This window comes from Trachemys scripta, chromosome 9, assembly GCF_013100865.1.
Source record: "Trachemys scripta elegans isolate TJP31775 chromosome 9, CAS_Tse_1.0, whole genome shotgun sequence".
Taxonomy (NCBI): domain Eukaryota; kingdom Metazoa; phylum Chordata; order Testudines; family Emydidae; genus Trachemys; species Trachemys scripta.
The window spans coordinates 47491384-47515249 of record NC_048306.1 but is presented as its reverse complement, the minus strand read 5'-3'; the positions used below and the strand labels follow the sequence as shown (position 1 = coordinate 47515249).

Sequence of the window (23866 nt, the reverse complement as noted above, 5' to 3'; positions counted from 1 at the left end):
ATGTTTCTGGCTGAAGGGAAAAAGGACAAGATAACGGTTTAAAGAAGTTACTAACAAGCTAGGCTTATAGCTGCCAAGAATGACTTAACTATTAGCAGGGACGGGAGGGGTAGAGGGAGGAATGGGGGGGAGAAAGGGAGGGCTAGAGCGGAAAGGGGGGAGGTGAGGCTTACCTGCAAAATGTATAAAAGAAGAAAAACTGTTCCTGTTAGTGTGCTTGATCTGAGACGTGCCTGTCTCCTAGCACCGCTTTGGGATCCCAAATAAACTTTGTTTGCTTCTCCACCTGGTGTGTTTATTGACGCGAAGCACACCGGGCAACGAACCCGCTGTTGCTGTCCTCGGGCACCCCTGTGCTGACAACAGTTTTGGCGCCCAACGTGGGGCTCGAGGCTGAAATTTAGCCTTGCCCGGACCCCTCTCGGAGGTCGACAGATTGCGGCAATGACCGACGCCCAGCGCGCACCGGTGTCTTTACCGGGGGCCTCGGCGAAGACATGGTTTGGTCGACCCCAGAGGGCACAACAGTGCAACGCGCTCGAGTAGTAGAGAAGCAGCTGCGGGCGACGGTGGGGAACCGGTCCCGTGGATAGGGCGACGGTGCAGAACCGGACCCTTGGATAAGGTAGGAACAGTCCAGTGGGGACTTTATCTGTCTTGACCCGGGGACGCCCAGTGTCTCCCTACGGGGCAGGGACAGAGTACTGCAGGCAGGGCAAGGTGTACACCCTTGGAATGCATTCTGGTGAATTGGAAAGTGTTTCGCGCAAATCCAATAACTAAAAGTAAACTGAAAAGATTCTGTACAGTAGACTGGCCTCAATATCAGCTAGAGGACCAGGAAAGGTGGCCACCAGAAGGATCACTTAATTATAACACGATCCTTCAATTGCATCTGTTTTGTCAGCGAACGGGTAAATGGAATGAACATATGTATGTACAGTTGTTTATGTTGCTAAGAGATAGGTTAGATATTTTGCAAAAGTGTAATTTGATTCCGACAGGTTCGGTAGTAGCTATTGTTAGTCCCCAGAACCCCCCCACAGCTGTAATGGCAGGTCCAGTGTCCCCTTCAGCTATCACACCCCCACCATATAAAGACAAGGTGTCTCAGCTCCCAGAGATTGCCCCCTCAGTGGAATTTTATCCGTTGATCACTGAGACCGTGGTGTCCAGACATGGCTCAGATAGGAATCAGGCCACTACTATGCAGGTTTACACCCATGTGCCTTTTAACCCGGTGGACCTAGCAGCCTTTAAAGAACAGGCAGGGGAATTCTCTACGAACCCAAGCAAGTTTATCTCGGTCTTTGAAGGGTGCCTGGCTAGCTATAAGCCTGACTGGGATGATTGTAATGTCCTTATGCAGACCCTGCTGTCTGAGGTGGAGTGTAATCAGGTTGTGTCTAAAGAAAAGGAAAAGAGGCAAGCGAAAATGATGGTCGCAGCAGTACAGGCCGGTGGCAGGGGAAAATTCCAGGAAGGTGGAAGGAGCCGGGGAATGAAAGGGCGTGGGCGCCCTGGCTCACAGGAAAGGCGTCTGGGTCGCAACCAGTGTGCCAGATGCCAGAAGGAGGGACATTGGAAAAATGAGTGCCCTGAAAGGGAAGGTACCCCTATGATGGCAGCGGAGGATCAAGAATAGGAGTGTCAGGGGAGACGGACTATCCTGCCCCTGGAACCCCGAGTAAACATGAGGGTGGGAGACTTGGACATAAACTTTTTAATAGACTCTGGAGCTGCATGAACCGCCGTAAACCAACCCCTGCAGCTGCCTGTGTCAGAGTCCCTCACTGTGGTGGGTGCCACAGGGAAAGGAACCAAGTGCCCAGTATATGCCCCAGCGGAATGTGCTTTGGGAAACAGAACTCTATCTCACAAACTCGTTTACCTCCCTGATTGTCCAACGCCTCTATTGGGACGGGACCTGCTTTGTCGCTTAGGAGCCACCCTGCATTTCACCCAAGATGAAATAACCCTCACCTTACCTCCAGAGAATGCCTGGATAATGACCCTTGCAATTGAGCCCTCAGCCTTGCAAGCCCCAGAGTGGAGTCAGTGGGAGGACAAAAGGAGGGTTAAAAAGCAGCTTTGCTGGACAGTGTTGGCCCAGGGATTTAAAAATTCCCCCACTCTGTTTGGCCAGGCCCTGGTCAGAGACTTGGAGGAGTGGGACAATGAGGACAGGGTCCTCCTCCTGCAATATGTGGATGACTTGTTAATTGCTGCTGTGGGTCTCATCCCTTGCCTTAAAGCCACTGTGAGCCTCCTGAACTTTGTTGGACTCCTCAAAAGTGGATGTGCTCGTCCTGGTTTGTTGCTCCAAAGCTCTGTATAGAAGTTATTTTACTGGAAGGGTGTATAATGGCAATGTGTATGTATTCATTGTTGGGAAAAGGTGTATGAGTGAAGAGTGGAAGTTTCTTTTGTAAGTTAAAAGAAGCCAAGAAGGAGAGCAGGAAAAAGAACAGAACGAGTTAACTGAGGAAAAAAATATAGCTAGCAAGCTCAGTCCAGAGATAAGATGCTGGCACCATCCAAGGACATTGTTCACAGCTAAGACTTGGCTGACAACCAAGAAAAGGGGGGCCTGAATGTGCCCAAGCAACTATGAGATCTGCAAAACACTGCCAGGCATTAATGAAATGTGTTAGGTTTCTTTTCTCACAGATAAAAGAAGTGCTAACCAATGACCCTAGCAGCCCTGCCATTCATTGAAACAAGGAAACTGAGTCTACGTAAAGTCCATCAACGAAAAACTGCTTTGGCTCCACACTGGAAAGGCCCTTCCCAAGTCCTGTTAACCACCAACACCGCTGTGAAGTACCAAGGACTGCCCACCTGAACCCATGCTTCTCACTGTAAAAAGACCCCTCCACCTCGGGAGGACTCTCCGACTGATGATAAGCCTATTTAAAGACAGGGTGATGTGCTAGTAACCTCTCCCCTGTATGATGCTGAACCACACTGTTTCAGGAAAAGAGAAGAAGGAACACTTGCTTCATTGAAACCACAAAGTCCAGGAATTCCTGACTACAAAAAGAAGAACAGGAGTACTTGTGGCACCTTAGAGACTAACAAATTTATTAAATTTGTTAGTCTCTAAGGTGCCACAAGTACTCCTGTTCTTCTTTTTGCGGATACAGACTAACACGGCTGCTACTCTGAAACCTGACTACAAAAGACATTAAGAACTGACCCTGGTGAAGAAACAAATAATTATACGCTGGCAGGGAGGCTCTTACACCCCTGGCCTCCCAGGTACAGGCTGAATGTCTAGTCTGCCAAAAGAATAACCCTCGACCAGGAGTGTCAGTGCCATCAGCCACTCTGGAACCTACCCCAGGCCCAGGACTGATTTGGCAAATAGACTTTACTGAGTTCTCCTGGACCCAAGGATTCAAATACCTTTTCGTCTTGGTGGATCGATTCAGCGGATGGCCTGAAGCCTTCCCATGCCATAACACTGCCAAAACGGTGGCTCTGAAATTTGTCAAGGCGATCATTCCCCGCTTTGGACTCCCCCAGTGGATGGAATCTGACAACGGAACACACTTCACATCCCAAGTTGTTCAGAAGATATCGGATGCCCTGCAAATCCACTGGAAGCTCCACACTCCATGGCGACCACAGGCCAGTGGAGTAGTGGAACGCACAAATCAGACACTTAAACGGCACCTCTCAAAGGTCTGCCAAGAGGCTTCCCTTAAGTGGCCTGATGCCTTACCCCTTGTTTTGCTCCGCATTCGCGCTCTCCCAAAGGGCAGGTTAGGGCTCAATCCCTTCGAGATTATGTTTGGAAGGGCGTGGCCTATGAATGGTACACTGGTTCTGGCAGGGGAGTGGGAAATGGGGTGTGGCTTTTTATCTCAGTATATGTGCTCTCTGTCTGCTGTTCTCTGTTCTCTCCACAGGTATACCAGAGATTTGCAGCCTCTCCCACTGGATGCCCCTGTCCACTCCTTGCAGCCAGGCAATTCCGTTCTCATTCGGACCTGGAAGGACTAGCTTCTCCAAGAGAAGTGGAAGGGACCCCACACCGTCCTGCTGGTCTCCCACACAGCAGCAAAGGTCAAGGGACACAAGAACTGGATTCATCACTCCCGTCTGAAGGCAGTGCCCGCTCCTGAACGGTAGACTGCCAGCCTACGGAAAAGGACTACCAGCGACGACCTGAGCCTTAAACTGTTATTCAAAAGACAATAAGGCCTGCTGGGAATGCCCTGTGGTCTCTTTGGACAGTCGCAGCGCACTCCCTGTCAAAACTCTAAGCATTGGTTGTGTTTACTCTCACAGGGCCGGCCTAACCTGGTGGCCTGGTCCCTCTTTGTTTTTAATCTGCCTACTATTGGTAATTGTTATTTTGTGGGTATTTGGGGAATTGTAATTGTTAGGCCTTAGGGTCACCTGCCCAGCATGAGTTCAGGTCCAGGGTCTGCCACAGTGGTACTCTTTGCCATAGGGACATTCCTTTCGTTACCTCCCGTTCCCCCCAGGCACATGTGGGATGGAAAGGGATCCCTACTAACTTGGAAACAAACACATATGAGTCCTTGAAGGTTTGCTTTGCCCAAGAGTTTAACCTCTCTAACTGCTGAGTATGCTCCCAAATCCCGCACCACGCAGCAGGGTTACCCTGGAGGGTGGTCCCCCAAAATTGGTCAGATATCTGTTGGGGATGGTTCAGTAGGGGAAGAAATATCTCGGGTACCCCCTTGTCACAAAACTGTACCATTGAATCCCAGTATGCATTAAGGGACAACCCCTGGCCACCCCAGGCAGCGTAAATCTTTGTATGCCACCTCAGAGCCCATTAAGGAAGGAGACAGGTTGGGTATGATCCTCCTCCCATCCTATGGGGTGGAACAGCTAACACAATTTTATCATAGGCTCTCTGTGTTTCTCACCAAGTTCACCAATGAAACCTTGGCCATAAAGAAAAGCCTTAACTCAGAGCTATACCAGCTCCGGTTGCTGTCCCTGAAAAACAGACAGGCCTTAAATTATGTTTTAGCCTCCCAGGGTGGAGTGTGTGCCCTTATTGGGAATGAATGTTGTACTTATGTCCCGGAAAACTCACAGGACATTAACAAGCACATCCTGTCGGCCAAACAGGCTTTCAAGCAGTGGAAGGCCCAGGAAAGGAAACCCACGGTTTTTGATTCCCTTTGAAGTTGGTTGCCTGACCTAGGAGGACTTGGGGGTGGCCTTGTGCGTCTCCTCCTCACAGATGTGGTACTGTGCCTGGTCACCCTCCTCCTAATTGCTTGTTTTAAAATGCTCCTCCGTAAGCTTTGTGCCCCCCCGCTCCTCAAAAATCCCGGCATACCCTCTCATTGAAAACCCCAGCTTCATAGCACTTAATCATATCTTGTCCACAGAATATGAGAAAACTCAGCCAAAAGCTTGTTGAGTATTCTCAAAGGAGGGAGTTGTTGACGTCACTAGGCATCACCCTAGGTAACTCGGGAGGGTGGAAGGCCACTAAGTGTCAATGAAGCCTTCCTGCACTAGGCCTAAGTGAACCAAACTCTATCCTTCCATGTTTAAACTCTAATCAACCTCAAAAGCCAGGTGCAATTGGAATATGTAAGCAACCAGTTATCTATGTGCAACCCCCTGCTCAAGCAGTAATAATGAGGCCTGCATGTTTCTGGCTGAAGGGAAAAAGGACAAGATAACGGTTTAAAGAAGTTACTAACAAGCTAGCCTTATAGCTGCCAAGAATGACTTAACTATTAGCAGGGAAGGGAGGGGTAGAGGGAGGAACGGGGGGGGGGAGAAAAGGAGGGCTAGAGCAGAAAGAGGGGGGGTGAGGCTTACCTGCAAAATGGATAAAAGAAGAAAAACTGTTCCTGTTAGTGTGCTTGATCTGAGACGTGTCTGTCTCCTAGCACCGCTTTGGGATCCCAAATAAACTTTGTTTGCTTCTCCACCTGGTGTGTTTATTGACGTGAAGCACACCGGGCAACGAACCCGCTGTTGCTGTCCTCGGGCACCCCTGTGCTGGCAACACTATAGCATTGAAGAATTGGGAAGTCCACCCTTCCCATGATATACCATTTATTTCCAGACTTGGTGGTTCTTGAAATCTTACAAAAAGTGGAAATATGGACCAATTGCTAAGGAGGAATACAAAGGAATAGCACAAGAATGGGGAGAAAATCAGAAAGACTTGCTCACAAAGTGAGTTACACCTCCAAGGGACATGAAAGGCAAGGGGAGAGGTTCATTAAATACATTAGGAGCAAGAAAAAGATGAAGGAAAATGTAAGTCCTCTACTTAGCAGGAAAGGAGAGCTAATAACTGATGACTTTAAGAAAGTGGAGGTGTTTAATGCCTATTTTGCTTCAGTCTTCCTAAAAAGATTAATGGCGACCAGGTTCTCAGCACAATTAATATTAGTGACAAGGGGGAAGGAATGTAAGCCAAAATAGGGAGAGAACAGGTTACAGAATATTTAGATAAGCTAGATGTATTAAAGCCAGCAGGGCCTGATGAAATTCATCCTAGGGTGCTGAAGAAGCTAACTGAAACAATTTTGGAACCATTAGCAATTATCTTTGAAAACTCATGGAGGATGGGTGAGGTCACAGAGGACTGAAGAAGGGCCAACATAGTACCTATAATTTCAATACATGGAAAGATACTAGAACAAATTATTAAACAATCCATTTGGAAGCACCCAAAGGATAATAGTTATAAGGAATAGCCAGAATAGATCTGTCAAAAACAAATCATGCCAAACCAACCTAATTTCCTTCTTTGATAGTATTTCTGACCGGGAGGGATGGATGGAAGGTGTAAACATAATATATCTTGATTGTAATAAGGCTTTTGACACAGTCCTACATGACATTATCATAAGCAAACTAGGGAAATGTGGTCTAGATTAAATTACTATAAAGTGGGTGCACAACTGGCTGAAAGACTGTACCCAAAGAGCAGTTATCAATGGTTTGCTGTCAAACTGGGAGGACATATTCAGTGCGATCCCACAGGGGTCAGTTCTTGGTCCAGTACAATTCAACATTTTTATTAATGACTTGGACAATGGAGTAGACAGTAACCTTATAAAATCTGCAGAAGACACCAAGATGGGAGGGGTTGCAAGCACTTTGGAGGACAGAATTAGAATTCAAAACAACCCTGACAAATTGGAGAATTGGTCTGAATTTTAACAAGATGAAATAAAATAAAGATAAATGGCAAAATACTACACTTAGTAAGGAAAAATCTAAGCACAATTACAAAATGGTGAACTAATTGGCTAGGTGGTAGTACTGCTGAGAAAGCTCTGTGTTGATTATCGTGGATCACAAATCAAAAATGACTCAATGTGATGCAGTCCCAAAAAAAGGCTAATATCATTCTGGGGTGTGTTAACAGGGGTGTTGCATGGGAGGTAATTGTCACACTCTACTTGGCACTGGTGAGATTGCAGATGCAGTACTATGTCCAGCTGTGGGCCCCACACCTTAGGAAAGATGAGGACAAACTAGAGAGAGTCCAGAGGAGAGCATCAAAATTATAAAAGCTTCAGAAAACCTGACCTTTGAAGAAAGGTTAAATCACGGATCGTCAACCTTTGGCACGCAGCTCGCCAGGGTAAGCACCCTGGCGGGCCGGGCCCATTTGTTTACCTACTGCGTCTGCAGGTTTGACCGATCGCGGCTCCCACTGGCCGTGGTTTGCCGTCCCAGGCCAATGGGGGCGACGGGAAGCGGCGCGGGCCGAGGGATGTGCTGGCCTCTGCTTCCCGCTGCCCCCAGTGGCTTGGAGCGGCGAACCCCAGCCAGTGGGAGCTGCGATCGACCAAACCTGCGGACGCGGCAGGTAAACAAACTGGCCCGGACCGCCAGGGTGCTTACCTTGGCGAGTCGTGTGGCAAAGGTTGCCGATCCCTGGGTTAAATAAACAGGCCATGTTTAGTCTTGCGAAAAGAAAACTAAGGGGAGGAACTGATAACAATCTTTAAGCATATGAAGGGCTGTTACAAAGAGGATTGTGATCAACTGTTCTCTATACCCAATTAAGGCAGAACCAGAAGTAATGGGCTTAATCTGCAGCAAGGGAGATTTAGGTTAGACACCAGGAAAAACTTTCTAACTCTACAGGTGATTATGCTCTGGAACATGCTTCCAAGGGAGGTTGTGGAATTCTCATCACTGGAGGTTTTTAAGAAAGCCTGGGCTACACTACTGGGGGGGTTCGAACTAAGATATGCAACTTCAGCTACGCTATTTGCGTAGCTGAAGTCGAAGTATCTTAGTTCGACTTACCTGGCTGTCCTCACGGCGGCGAGTCGACCACCGCAGCTCCCCCATCGACTCCGCTTACTCCTCCTGCCGAGGTGGCATACGGGCGTCGATTTGGGGATCGATTTATTGCGTCTAGACGAAACGCAATAAATCGATCCCCGATACATCAAACACTACCCGCCGATCCGGCGGGTAGTATAGACGTACCCTTGGTCTGGGTTTACATGGTCCTGCCTCAGCGCAGTGGGCTGGACTTGATAACTTCTCAAGGTCCTTTCCAGCCCTACATTTCTATGATTCTATTACAGACTGGAATGTACAATGATCACTGGTGCATGGAGCAGCAGAACTATTCTGACCAAGGCCTAGGACTTAGCATAGTGAGTCACAGACCTCGGGCCACGATAATATTTTTAGCCTTATAATTCATACCATGAGAGCAGGTAGGGGAGTGGGAAGGTGAGAAGGAAGAGGACGGAGGAGTGAGAAGAATCCTTGGGCTGATGTCAGCAGAGCACCCTTCTTAGAGCAATGGGTGTGATTATAAAGGACAATCAATTATAGCAGAGTCACCAAAGAGATTTCCCAAACCAGCTGTGTTTGATTCAATGCATATTTCAGGCAGAAAGCTCAGTTATTCTGGACACGTTCTGCTGATTTACAGTGCTCCGCATGCAGAAGGAGGGCAAAATACATTGCAGGTAGACAGACACAAGCACCACAAAGTTTGCTCCTTACAAAATACCCCTCCAGAAGTGGTAAATCTCTTCCTTCCATTGCAACAGGCAAGAATTGTATGTTTGTAATGGGAAACTGACAGTAACAATTCCCTGGTTTGTGTTGAGCTCGACAACAGGTGCCAAGGCCACATTCTACTCTGTTACACTGGTGTAAAATCATAGTGACTCTGCTAGAGTCAACTCAGGATTTACACTCAAGTTTCCAAGAGCAGAATCTTGTGCTTTAAAGATACCTCCCTACTGTCTTCCACTGCCTTAAAAAAATGTACCAGCAGATGTGACTACAGAGGGAATTTTATAGTTACAGGGTATTATAAAACAACCAGTACTGCTCTAGTGACACTCCTGGGCTGCACGCAGCCCAGGGAGACGGGAACGCCTTGTATAAATCTAAGGCTGAGCTAAAAATGGCTGTCACAACCAGAAGCCTTTTCAGAGCTGGCATGGCAGGGAAAGGAGGGGTCCAATGAGGCCCCCATAAAGCCCCAGAATTGCTAAGTAGACCTCTGTGCTGCTAAAGGCTACTAACCCAGAAGCAATGAATGGGGGCATGCTCCTATGTAGATTAACTATGAGATTGCCCATGCTGCCCATTAGAGTTGCCAGTTTTGGTAGGATGTATTCCTGGAGGTTTTGTCACATGACAATCTTTAATTCAGGGATCGGCAACCTTTGGCATGCAGCCCGCCAGAGTGCTTACCATGGCGAGCTGCGTGCCAAAGGTTGCCTACCCCTGCTTTAATTAAAGATTAATCTTTAATTCCTGGAGACTCCAGGACAATCATGGAGCATTGGCAACCCTAGCTGCCCTGCTCCTGGATACCGCCCCGTAGGATCCCCCTCTCTGCACCTTCAGGACATCACAGTCATAGAATCATAGAATATTAGAGTTGGAAGAGACCTCAGGAGATCATCTAGTCCAATCCCCTGCTCAAAGCAGGACCAACACCAACTAAATCATCCTAGCCAGGGCTTTGTCAAGCTGGGCCTTAAAAACCTCTAAGAATGGAGATTCCACCACCTCCCTAGGTAACCCATTCTAGTGAAATAGTGTTTCCTAATATCCAACCTAGACCTCCCCCACAGCAACTTGAGACAATTGCTTCTTGTTCCGTCATCTGCCACCACTGAGAACAGCCGAGCTGCATCCTCTTTGGAACCCCCCGTTCGGGTAGTTGACGGCTGCTATCAAATCCCCCCTCACTCTTCTCTTCTGCAGACTAAATAACCCCAGTTCCCTCAGCCTCTCCTTGTAAATCAGTCCCAGGACTCTGTGGAATAAAGTTTGCCCAATGGCGTTTGCTGGTATGGCCATTTCTCTCATTGATACTGATCTTAGGCCACCAGACTTATCTCACTCAGACTGGTTGAATTGAGCCCTGATCCAAAGGGATCCCCATTTCTCCCTGTGACCCAGCCCTCAGATCAGTCCTCCTGCCCCATTCAACAGCAATCTGTGACTGAGAAGTGCTTGAGAATTGCTACAAAATGAGAGAAAACCTCCCCAATGGGGAAATGCCAGCAGTTCTAGATTCCAAAGCCAGCAAGGATAATTGTGATAATCTAGTCTGACTTCTTGTATAACACAAGCCAGATAACTGCCCCACAATAATTCCTAGATCAGATCTTTTAGAAAAACATCCAATCTTGAATTAAAACTTGCCAGTGATGGAGAATCCACCATGACCCTTGGTAGGTTGTTCAATGGCGAATTATTGTCACTGTTAAAAATGTACACCTTATTTCCAGTCTGAATTTGTCTAGCTTCAGCTTCCAGCCACTGAATCCTGTTATACCTTTGTCTGCTAGACTGAAGATCACATTATTAAATATTTGTTCCCCATGTAGATACTTATAGGCTGTGATCGCCACTTAATAGTCTCTTTGTTAAGCTAAATAGATAGACCTCAGGAGCTCAATCACTACGAGGCAGGTTTTCTAATCCTTTAATCATACTTGTGGCTCTTTTCTGACCCCTCTCCAATTTATCAATGTCCTTCTTGACTTGTGGACACCAGAACTGGACACAGTGTTCCAGCAGCAGTCACCCCAGTGTCAAATATAGAGGTAAAATAACCACTCTGCTCTGGCTTGCAATTCTCCTGTTTATGCAACCCAGGATTGTATTAGCCCATTTGGCCACAGCTTTGCACTAAGACTCATGGTCAGCTGACTATCCACCCCCCACAAATATAAATCTCTGCTAAAGCAGGGTATGAAACTAGCAATTACACCCTCTAGAGGCTGAAATGGAAGCAGGCCAAAGGCCCCCAGAATAGTTCAAGTACTTCATTCATCTCTCATCACCAGCAGCTGCTTGTTCTAATAGCTAGGGACCCACACAACATGAGGGGAACCAGACTGACTAAGGCCTCAGTCCTGGAAACACTTAAGCACATGCCTAACCTTTTACTCATGGAAATAGCCCCTAGGAGTCAAGGAGGCTGCTCAGATGAGTCAAGCTCTGCACATGCTTCAGTGTTTGCAGGATCAGGGCCTGGCTGGCTGTTCGAGGGAAACAGTTAAACTGACTCTTCAATTTCTCTGCAAAAGGCATGGAGCAACCAAACTGGGATAAAGAGAGATAAATATGGGGTTTTCCCCCCTAATCTCCTACAGTTCTGGGGCCCTGAGGCATCGTCTGTAACAACAGCAGGTAAAAAATGTGCAGAGAGCAGTGTGATTTTTAGCTCATGGTGTCCCTTTAACAACAATCCCATCCCTCCTCAACTCACTTCTAGCTGTTCTGGGGTTTCCCCTTTAACACACACATGCCACATCTTAGCAAGGAAACTGCAAGACACACAAAAACTTGAGTCATTTATAACTTTCAGGCCACCTCTTAGCTCCAGAACGGATGCAAACACTTTGGCACCGGCTGGGTAATGGGTTCCAGCTGGAGCCTGGAGGCTGCAGTACAGTGTATGGCGGGACCCAAGGAGACAGGGACTCCCATTGGTGCCAGGGATTTCAACACAGCTGGGGCAACCGGAGAAGGAGCAGCCCTGGGTGCAGTATCCGAATGGTGCTGTCTCTGCCTGACACTGCCTTTTTCCTTCTGCTAGGGTGACTCACAGGAGGAGAGAGAAGGACAAAAACTAGCAGATTGAGAATCATAGACTCATAGAATCATAGAATATTAGGGTTGGAAGAGACCTCAGGAGGTCATCTAGTCCAATCCCCTGCTCAAAGCAGGACCAACACCAACTAAATCATCCCAGCCAGGGCTTTGTCAAGCCAGACCTTGAAAACCTCTAAGGATGGAGATTCCACCACCTCCCTAGGTAACCCATTCCAGTGCTTCACCACCCTCCTAGTGAAATAGTGTTTCCTAATATCCAACCTAGGAAACACTATTTCACTAGGAGGGTGGTGAAGCACTGGAATGGGTTACCTAGGGAGGTGGTGGAATCTCCTAGTGAAATAGTGTTTCCTAATATCCAACCTAGACCTCCCCCACTGCAACTTGAGACCATTGCTTCTTGTTCTGTCATCTGCCACCACTGAGAACAGTCGAGCTCCACCCTCTATGGAACCCCCTGTTCAGGTAGTTGACGGCTGCTATCAAATTGCCCCTCACTCTTCTCTTCTGCAGACTAAATAACCCCAGTTCCCTCAGCCTCTCCTTGTAAGTCATGTGCCCCAGACCCCTAATCATTTTTGTTGTCCTCCACTAGACTCTCTCCAATTTGTCCACATCCCTTCCGTAGTGGGGGGACCAAAACAGGACGCAATACTCCAGGTGTGGCCTCACCTGTGCCGAATAGAGGGGAATAATCACTTCCCTCGATCTGCTGGCAACACTCCTACTAATGCAACCCAATATGCCATTAGCTTTCTTGTCAGCAGTGTGCCCTTGTTGCCTCATATCCAGCTTCTCATCCACTGTAATCCCCAGGTCCTTTTCTGCAGCACTGCAGTCGGTCCCCAGCCTGTAGCGGTGCATGGGATTCTTCCTTCCTAAGTGTAGGACTCTGCACTTGTCCTTGTTGAACCTCATCAGATTTCTTTTGGCCCAATCCTCTAATTTGTCTAGGTCACTCTGTATCCTATCCCTACCCTCCAGCATATCTACCTCTGCCCCCAGCTTAGTGTCATCTGCGAACTTGCTGAGGGTGCAGTTCTTCCCATCAGCCAGATAATTAATAAAGATGTTGAACAAAACTGGAACTAGGACCGACCGCTGGGGCACTCCGCTTGATACTGGCTGCCAACTAGACATTGAGCCATTGATCACTACCTGTTGAGCCCAACAATCTAGCCAGCTTTCTATCAGCCTTATAGTCCATTAATTCAATCCAGGGATCGGCAACCTTTGGCACGCGGCTTGCCAGGGTAAGTACCCTGGCAGCCAGGCCATTTGTTTACCTGCCGCGTCTGCAGGCTCAGCCGATCGCGGCTCCCACTGATCACCTTCCTCTCCTCCAAGTGCTTCAAAATGGATTCCTTGAGTCCATCTTCTCTGCACAGCCAGGAAACAAGGCCCTGATGGTGGACATGTCCTGTGTTGAGTTGATGCTGCACTTCTTTCGGTCAACAGGGCCAAGGGCAAGTGAGGTAATTTTTAAACCATCATTGCCATTGCACTTAAAGCAGGCTGGAATACAGGGACCCTCACTTACATGAAGGAGGTTTGCTGTGGTAGGGAAAGATGTCGGTATCCTAAACCAGCAGTGCAGGATAGCAAATGCTCAGCCCCATCCTGCCAGGAGCTGAGCACCTTCTGGGAGCACCTTCTGATCTCACAGCCAGCTGAGGTTGCTTAGCACTTAGCAGCTTACAGGACTGGACTCTGCATCACAAAGCCCCAGTTGTACCTACTTCCTCTCCTAGGAGGTTGTAAAGGGTTAAGTATGACCACAAATTGCCTCAGCCTGCAGGGATGATGCCTCCTCCTCTCAGTTATCCATGACGTTATCCATGACTTCTTTACCTCTAGCTTGGCTACTGCAATGGGCTTAGCCCTGCTTTACCCACCAAAGCCCCCCAGAAAGTCGGTTTCGGGCACAATGCAGCCCTTCTCCTTTTGAATGAGGCAGGCAGCTTGACTGATTCCACTCTTTTGGCCTGGCTGCCAGGGAGACTCCCAATTGAAAGTCTAAGGGCTGGCGAACTGTTTCAAGGCCCTAAATGGCTTTGGCCCCTAAAGACTGACTCTCCATCTCCTATGTGCTGTCCAACCTATGCTCATCCAGGATGCAGGATCTAAGTATCCAGGGGTCAAGGTGATGGGTTTCAGAGGCAGGGACTTCTCAGTAGTGAGCCCAAGAATTGGCTCCCCACAGGAATTTGTCTTAACTTGAATTTTGGCCACTTTTTTCATCTCTTTACCCTGGCTTTCAAATTCAAACCTTAGCTGACTGGCCAAGTCACTCCCTTTTCTAAAGGCCAGATTCACTCCAGGGGGTGAACTGAGATCCCAGAATTTATAGCCCCAGAGTCCAAAGAGACCTAAATTCCCCCCACTGTTAAAAAGACCCAGCTACCTAGAACACAAGGATCATCAGGAGTTTCAGGAACAGAGGGATGTTTTATTTAAAAAGACAATATAAAGATCAGGATTTGAGGGGAATGTTGCCCGTGGTTTAGTCTCTTGCAGGACTCCTGCATGTCGCTTTGGTGATCCTAGTGACTTTCAGTGCTCTAAAGAGGTGTGACCAGCAGCAGCGTGAGTGGGGCATTGCTGTGCTATTGACAATGGGTGACAGATCATACCACTGATAACCATGTGAAAACTACAGAGGGACAGAGCTGACACTGAGTGGGGGACAGAGCAATCCATTGGAGCGAGATGAAACTGCCTAAGGACAGTGACACCTTGGGTATGTCTACACTACGAGAGTAGTTCGATTTTACTTAAAACGAATATGTGGAATTGATATTACAAAGTCAAACGTGTGTATCCACACTAAAGACAGTAATTCGACTTTGAGTCCACACTAACGGGGCAAGCGTCGACATTGGAAGCAGTGCACTGTGGGCAGCTATCCCACAGTTCCCGCAGTCCCCGCTGCCCATTGGAATTCTGGGTCGAGCCCCCAATGCCTGCTGGGGAAAAAAATGTGTCAAGGGTAGTTTTGGGTAACTGTCGTCATCCAACCGTCACTCCCGCCCTCCCTCCCTGAAAGCGCCGGCGGGCAATCAGTTCGCGCACTTTTCTGGTGAGTGACAGCGCGGACGCCACAGCACTGCGAGCATGGAGCCCGCTGTGACCATCGCTGCAGTTATGGCCGTTGTCAACACCTCGCACCTTATCAGCCACCTTTTCCAGAGGCAGATGCTGAGAAATCGGGCGAGGAGGTTACGGCAGCGCGGTGAGGACATGAAGTCTGAGAGTGGCACAGACCTCTCACAAAGCACGGGACCCCGCGCCGTGAACATCATGGTGGCAATGGGTCATGTTGATGCTGTGAAATGGCGATTCTGGGCCCGGGAAACAAGCACGGACTGGTGGGACCGCATAGTGCTGCAGGTCTGGGATGAATCACAGTGGCTGTGAAACTTTCGGATGCGGAAGGGAACTTTCCTGGAACTTTGTGAGTTGCTGTCCCCTGCCCTGAAGCGCAAGGACACCCGGATGCAAGCAGCCCTGACTGTCCAGAAGCGAGTGGCCATAGCCCTCTGGAAGCTTGCAACGCCAGACAGCTACCGGTCAGTCGCGAACCACTTTGGCGTCGGCAAATCTACCGTGGGGGTTGCTGTGATGCAAGTAGCCAATGCAATCATTGAGCTACTGCTGTCAAAGGTAGTGACCCTTGGAAATGTGCAGGTCATCATAGATGGCTTCGCTGCGATGGGATTCCCAAACTGCGGTGGGGCTATAGATGGAACTCACATCCCTATCCTGGGACCGGACCACCAGGCCAGCCAGTACATTAACCGAAAGGGCTACTTTTCAATGGTGCTGCAAGCACTGGTGGACCATAGGGGACGTTTTACAAACATCAACGTTGGATGGCCGGGCAAGGTTCATGACGCTCGTGTTTTCAGGAACTCTGGTCTGTTTAGACGGCTGCAGGAAGGTATTTACTTCCCGGACCAGAAAATAACGGTTGGGGATGTGGAGATGCCTATAGTGATCCTCGGGGACCCAGCCTACCCGCTAATGCCCTGGTTCATGAAGCCCTATACAGGCACCCTGGACACTGAAAAAGAACTCTTCAACTACCGTCTGACCAAGTGCAGAATGGTGGTGGAGTGTGCTTTTGGACGTCTCAAGGGAAGATGGAGAAGCTTACTGACTCGCTCTGATCTCAGCGAAACCAGTATCCCCATTGTTATTGCAGCTTGCCGTGTGCTCCACAATCTCTGTGAGAGCAAGGGGGAGACCTTTTATGGTGGGGTGGGAGGTTGAGGCGAATAGCCTGGCTGCTGATTACGCCCAGCCAGATAGCCATGCGATTAGAAGAGCCCAGCAAGACGCGCTGTGCATCCGGGAGGCTTTGAAAGCTAGGTTCCTCAGTGAGCAGGGTAACCTGTGACTATTAAGTTTGTTTAAAGAGAAGCTGAACCTGCCCCCGTTTCTTTACCCACTTAATGTTGACTATCCTCTCCAGCTACATACCCCGTTCATCCCGTCCCCCCCTTCCAACACACGTTTAAAAATAAAATAAATGGAACTTTGTTAATGAACACTGTTTTCTTTATTATGGATTTCGCGGTAAAGTGTTGAAACTGGGACGCAGACTGTGGTGGGGAGCAGGCGTAGTGATGGAAAGAACGCTTCTAAACTCGAGGAATGACAGGCTCCTGCTCCTAGAGTGGTCCGCAGTGGTGGACTGGTTGTTTCAATGGAGCCTGCCACCCCTCCTTTTCGGGACTCGGTGTGTGGGGGCTATGTGACTTTGTGGCAGGGGAGGACGGTTACAGATCCCCTGCTGCCTGGCTCTGTGATCCAGGATAAGGACCGCTGCATAAGATCTGTAACCGCCCTCTCCCGCCACAAAGTCACATGTCCCCCCGCACACACAACATGAAAACCACCTCCCAGACTGACCAGGGTGCCTAGTGACTGTAATGTGTGTGTGACCTTCTGCTGAACCTGTCCCCATGTCTGTACCCTAGTAAAGGTGACTGTCCTCTCCAATTACCAACCCCCTTCCCCCGCTTCAAACACACTCTCCCCTAAAAGAACATGATGGAAACAGTAATTAACAGAAACTTATCTTTTATTAGCAACTACACAGTTAGGGGATGAAACTGGGACGGGGGCTTGGGTGAGGCGGGAAGGAAAGGACTTATCAAATTTTGGGGAATGAGAGCCTTCTGGTCCTTGAGCAGTCTGCAGGGGTGGAGTGACAGTTTTCACGGCCCCTGCCGCCCCTCCTTCTTGGGACTTTGGGTGAGGGGGGTATGGGACTTTGTGGCGGGTGAGGGCGGTTAGAGATAGACTGCAGCGGGGCTCTGTCCTCCTGCCTCCGGTCCTGCAGAACATCCACAAGGCGCCGGAGCGTGTCCGTTTGCTCCCTCATTAGTCCAAGCAGCGTTTGAGTCGCCTGCTGGTCTTCCTGCCACCACCTCTCCTCCCGTTCGCTGTGTGCTCGCTGGTATTGCGACATGTTCTCCCTCCACTGGGTCTGCTGGGCCGCCTCAGCTCGGGAGCAGCCCATAAGTTCTGAGAACATGTCGTCCCGTGTCCTTTTCTTTCTCCGCCTAATCTGCGCCAGCCTCTGGGAGGGGGATGCCAGGGTAGGTCGGGAGACAGTTGCAGCTGTGGGATGGGAAAAAGGGAGTGAATTCCTCACAAAGATAATTTTTTGTGAACAATTAACATAGTCTTTCTCTGTGAACAAGACCATGCACAGCACCTATCACATGCACACTCAGGACAAGGTCGAATTTTCGGCCTTCGCATTCAATGCCTGGGGTCTTGCAGTGGAGATCAGACAAGCGGGGCAGGACAGCGGAATTCGGGTAGCAGGCTGACATGGTAAGCCGTAGACTTTTGGCTGCTTAAAACTTAAATTATAGCAGTGCCCTCCTTTCACGTTCAAAGCAATGCTCCTATCGTTGGCCAGTTCCTGCTGCCAGCAATCCGGCAAGCATGAACTCTGACCCTGTCCCACCCCCTCGTGGCTGTCCCCGGAAAAAAAACCTGTATGCTGCCTCTCTCCCGCCTCCACCGCGTGGCTGTAAACCGCCGGTGACAGTTCTGTAAAGGTAATAGTAACATTCCCCTAATTCTAAGCAGGTCACCATGAGCGACATCACTCTGCTGAGGATTTCTGAGACCGAGAAAGAACGCATGCTGCGTGAAAGCCAGCAAAAACCAGGGCCGTATGCCGCCATGCTCTGCAAGGCAATGATCCCAGAGTACTTGATGATAGCCTGGCGTGAAAAAGTTTCCTACCACGGAGGACACAATAAGGCCGCTCTCCCCAGGAACCTCATGCAAAGGCTTTCCAATTACCTCCAGGAGAGCTTTGTGGAGATGTCCCTTGAGGATTTCAGCTCTGTCCCCGGACATATAGACCTTCTTTTCCAGTAGCTGCACTGGCAAGGACTAAAAAGTAGAGCGCCTAGGGCAAACTAATCATGAAAAACCCATTGTTAATATTCCTGTTCTGTTCAAAATAAATGTTTACATGTTTAAAACACTTACCGACTGATCCTTCCCCTGATTCAGGGTCTGGGTTAACACCTGGGGACGGTTGGTAGGGGATCTCTGTGAGGGGGATGAAGAGATCCTGGCTGTCGGGGAAATCAGCGTTGTAAGCGCTGTCGACTGCCTTGTCCTCCTCATCACCTTCCTCATCTTCCCCGTCCGCTAACATCTCCAAGGAAGCGGCCGTCGACAATATCCCATCCTCAGAGTCCACGGTCAGTGGTGGGGTAGTGGTGGTGGCCGCACCTAGAATGGAATGCAGTGCCTCGTAGAAACGGCATGTCTGGGGCTGGGATCCGGAGCGTCCGTTTGACTCTTTGGTCTTCTGGTACGCTTGTCTCAGCTCCTTAATTTTCACGCGGCACTGCGTTGCATCCCGGCTGTATCCTCTCTCTGTCATGGCTTTTGAGATCTTCTCATAGATTTTTGCATTCCGTCTTTTCGATCGCAGCTCCGAAAGCACGGACTCATCGCCCCACACAGCGATCAGATCCAAGGAAATGAGATTCAAACTGCCCAGACAGGAAAAGGAATTCAAATTTTCCCGGGGCTTTTCCTGTGTGGCTGGTCAAAGCATCCGAGCTCGGACTGCTGTCCAGAGCATCAACAGACTGGTGCACTATGGGATAGCTCCCGGAGCTATTAGCGTCGATTTCCATCCACACCTACCCTAATTCGACATGGCCATGTCGAATTTAGCGCTACTCCCCTCGTTAGGGAGGAGTACAGAAATCGAATTTAAGAGATCTCCATGTCAAACTAAATAGCTTCGTTGTGTGGACGGGTGCAGGGTTAATTCGATTTAACGCTGCTAAATTCGACATAACCTCCTAGTGTAGACCAGGCCCTTGTGCCGAAGGAGTGTTACATGCTTAGGGGGCAGCACAACCATAGTCCTGCAAATCTATCTGCTAATATGAACCCCTTGCTAGCATGGGTTCCTACTGACTTCAGTAGGACTCTAGGCAGGCACAGCAGCCTGAGTCAGCACACATATTAGCAGCCAGGGCCACAGCCAGCAACACAAGAACAAGATTCTTCTGCATCTCTTGGTGCAGGTAGTGGGGCTTTTATTTCAAAGCCTCTGAGATTGGTTCTAGGCTTTCAAAGACATTGCAGCTTGTTCATTAAAATGCAGGGCTCAGGCTGGCAGTGCCGATGGTCATAAGAGCCTCACACAATTGTTTCATTTTTAACCATATTTATTCAGTTTTAAATCAGTTACTGGGAATAACCTGGCCCTTGACTGATCCGCAAAATTTTGTGATGCATCCCAGCGATCAGCTCTCCCTGGCAGGGGTAGATTAGCAGCATCCAGCCAAAGGTATGAGCCCCAAGACAAGTGGAGAAAATAGCCCAACATTCCCTTCAGTTCTATGGCAGAATTTTAGCCCCTCCAGCACATCACTGCCCTGCTCACCCTTAGAGCCTAAACCTCAGCAGGTGCTCCCAACTCCACTTGAATCCTGTTGCCTCCTGAGCATCTTTTCCTTTCCTCCTCCTGAGATCTTGCTGCCCTCTAGTGGCCTTTGGATGTGATGACAGCTCTAAAAAACACCCACCTCCCCAATTCTGCAGCTTTCAGTTATTTCTAAGTAAATCTCGGTGTCCATTTTACTGATATTTTATTTCTTAGGCTTTGTCTGCACTGGAACCTGAACAACAAAAACACCCCTCGGAACATCAAAAGTTTTGCCGATTAAAAATGCTGGTGTGAACAGCACTTTGTCAACAGGAGCCCTCTCCTGCCAACAAAGCTACTGCCGCTCATTGGGGGTAGAAGTTTTTTTGTCAGCTACACTGTGCGCCTTTCAGTGGCACGGCTTTAGTGGCACAGCTGTGTCACTAAAAGGTGCGTAGTGTAGACATAGCCTCACTCTGCATGCTATAATCTAAACATGTATACAGAAAGCATTCAAAGGGCTTGCAAGGACATGTAAGTGAAATCTCAGTGCAGCACCAGAGACATGCATGAATTATCAGATAAGCATCTGCATTTATTTAGCTTACACCACAGACAGAAGATCAGTTCAGCATAACATTTCACAACCCCAAATGGGTGTCTTCCTTATGTAGGTGAGCAATGCCACTGTCCATTTTGGCATCCGGGCTGCTAGGCACCACCATCCCAGCATCTGCTCTCAAGCCAAACACACTTGATGTAACACCAGGCCCTGTATTTGCAGCCAAAACCATTTAACATGACCCACAACCCACCTGAGCAAGTCAACGTAGATTGGTACTAGTAACAGCAGCATCTATGCAACAGACAGCACTAAACATGACAAGGGGTCCAACATGTAGGTCTACTGGCCACAGGCAATGGGTCACAGGGGGAGACAGTCCTGAGCTCTTAGCTGTCTGAGGAGCTGCTGTGGCTCAGACTCTTCTCCCTACCTGTGCCCATGCAGGCGAATTTTGCCAAGTGACTGCTGGGAGTACCCATCTGCCAATCTACAGCAAGTGGGAGGAGGGATATTTCAGATCAGACTGAGCAAGACTCACCAAAACACACAAGAAATTCTCCTTTGTAAGGGGAACAGGCTTTTAAAATGGTCTCAAAATGAACACAAAATGAGGTTCTCCCTCTAGGTAAGTGAGAGTTGGTGAGTCTCCATCTCCTCAGCTGGGAAAGTCAAACCTTCTTTTGGCTCCCTTTCCTGTTTAGGGCCCCAGGGCTCCACACAAGGCATCATGTGGCACCTTAAACCAAAGTTAGGTGGAACTTCAAGGGATGCCCAAACTATGCAGCAGAGCCACAGCATTATATTGTTCCACCTTTCTCGCCCACAGCCCTCTCACTATCAATACTCCCCAATCCAGTCTAGCACAGGATTCTTGGGGTTATTGACATTAAATTCATTTTATTTTCTGCTGTCCTAAATTGGTAAAGGTTTGCTGTGTTACTCCTAGAGTGTCCTCACAGCCTGTCTCTTTTGGCAAAGGAGTGCTATGCTCTCAATAACAGCTCAGCTGAGAGCAACAGCTCGGGGGGTTGGGCGGGGGGGGGGGGGAGGGAGATTGATTTAACTTTTCACCCCATTTCCTGATCTTTGCAGTACTTTGGGATATGAGGTTGATTTAACTCTCCTCCCCAGCCCAGTCTTTGCAGTTGGGGAGAGAAGAGGGGGAGGAAATAGAATAGATTTAACTCTTTCCCCCCCTGCCTAGCTCTGATCTTTGTGGGGGGGAGGGGCGGGGGATTGTCTTGCTTTAACCCTTTCCTCCTCCCCACACTGGTCTCTGCAATGGGGGAGAGGGGGGTTAGAGTAGAGGTCGGGGAGCCACACACTGACCTGGATCGCAGCCTCCAGCTTCTTGTCAGCCCACTCACTCATCGCTCAAAGTCGGAGTCTAACCCAAACGCATGCCGGGCTTTCTAACCTCTGTACAGCAACTCCTAATGCAACACAGAGGGCATGGCTCGGAGTGGCCGATGGGAGCGGGGGGTCTCAGGCCTGTGGAAATGGGGAGAAGGATGGTCCCGAGGAGATGGTGGATCTCAGACCTGGGGGAGGTGGTAGAGAGGTCTCAGGCCCAGAGGACGGGGGTCCTGGGTGGATGGAGGGTGTCCCAATCCCGGAGGATGGGGCTCCAGGCTGGGGGGAAGGGAGGCTCAAGCCTGGCGCCCCCGCTGGTCGCTACTCGGGATCCGCGGCTGTATCTCCCTGGAGCGGAGCGGAGCGGAGGCGGCCGGCCCCGGTCGTGGTTGCTGTGGAAACCGGGACGCTGAGGGCCCGGAGTTGCCATGGAAATAGAACGCGAGCCCGGGGTTGCCGTAGGGACCAAAGGACGCGGCGCGGCGAGGCCCGGGCTGTATCCTGGAGAAGCGGGGGCGGGGGAGAGGAAGTAGATTCTACAGGGATCGGCAACCTTTGGCACGTGGCTCGCCAGGGTAAGCACCCTGGCAGGCCGGCCCGTTTGTTTACCTGCCGCGTCTGATTCGGCAAATCGCGGCTCCCAGTGGCCGCGGACCGGTTCGCCATCCCAGGCCAATGGGGGCGGCGGGAAGCAGCGCGGCGGAGGGATGTGCTGGCCACCGCTTCCCGCCGCCCCTATTGGCCTGGGACAGTGAACCGCGGCCAATGGGAGCCATGATCGGCCGAACCTGCGGACAAGACAGGTAAACAAACCGGCCCGGCCCACCAGGGTGCTTACCCTGGCGAGCCACGTGCCAAAGGTTGCCGATCCCTGCTCTACACAGCAATTAAACAGCCCCTTAGCCCAAGTCCCTCCAGGCCAAACTGGCCCGAGCCCAGCCATGGGTGTCTAATTACCATGTAGAAATACCATAAATATAGGCCAGCTATGCTCCATTATCACATTCGCTCTTCACATATTTGTCAGAAATCCAAGAGGATCCCTATAAACCTGAGTAGGTGGGATCCTAACTTCTGTTCCTCTGCGAGTGCGAGAGTAACTGGCTTGGATCAGACATAGGCCCTGGTTGGTAGCCTTGCCTCTCAGCAACACACAAGTGCCAACTGCTATAGGCCCCTCCTCTTCAGGCGGCTCTTTGACCAGTCAGCACATTTCCAGCTCATCTGCCCACTCAGCCTTTATTGTACCTGCTGTATTTGTATCTCTTCATGATTATCTCACATTTATTATGCACCCAGACTGACTGATATCTGGGATGTCTTTGCTGTGGAGGATTTCACTGCTCGTAGCCCACAGATATTCAAGGGCTGGCTCTGTTGTTATGGACCCTCCTTCCACATGAGCAATGTCCACTGGAGTTTCCAAAGAGGAGAATAAATTTCTTTCCCATACACAAGTCTCACCCTTTCCTCTCCATTTTGTCTTAAATAATCCGCAAATAGATGTAAACTTCTTATACAAAATATACATAGTAATGTCTGTTACTATAATTTGTCTTTAAAGATACTACACCCTGTATCCACATGCACATTAATTAGACTAGACAAAGCTAAAATGGAGCTAACACAAAGCTGTGTCTTCTCACAAGAAAAAAGTAGTTATCTTCAGCAGCTCTGCAGGAGCCATAACTACATTCCTACACCCACACTGATCAGACGTCCATAGGAACACACCTTTTCCTTTAGATCAGACTACACCCCACTGCAATGAAACCCAATGGAGCTGTTTATCTGCCAAGGACAAACCAGCCTTGTCTATGTGGTTTTAGGGGCTAGAGTCAGGTCCCAACAATACTACAATTTCTGATTAAGGTAGAGTTAGTATTTACAAGATGAGATAGGACTTGTAATGAAAATAAAGGAAATTCTTTATTGAGGCA

At 49.3% G+C, this 23866-nt stretch overlaps 1 protein-coding gene across 1 annotated transcript in view; it reads right to left on the bottom strand.

Annotated features, from left to right (window-relative positions):
- Positions 1-22435, bottom strand: part of CROCC2 (ciliary rootlet coiled-coil, rootletin family member 2) — a 177731-nt gene extending 155296 nt beyond the window's left edge. The window contains exon 1 of the mRNA XM_034781674.1: positions 21903-22435. Coding sequence (XP_034637565.1) covers positions 21903-21944 — 42 coding nt within the window. The 5' untranslated portion in view covers positions 21945-22435. The remainder of the gene's footprint in view (positions 1-21902) is intronic.
- Between the last annotated feature and the right edge of the window lie 1431 nt (positions 22436-23866).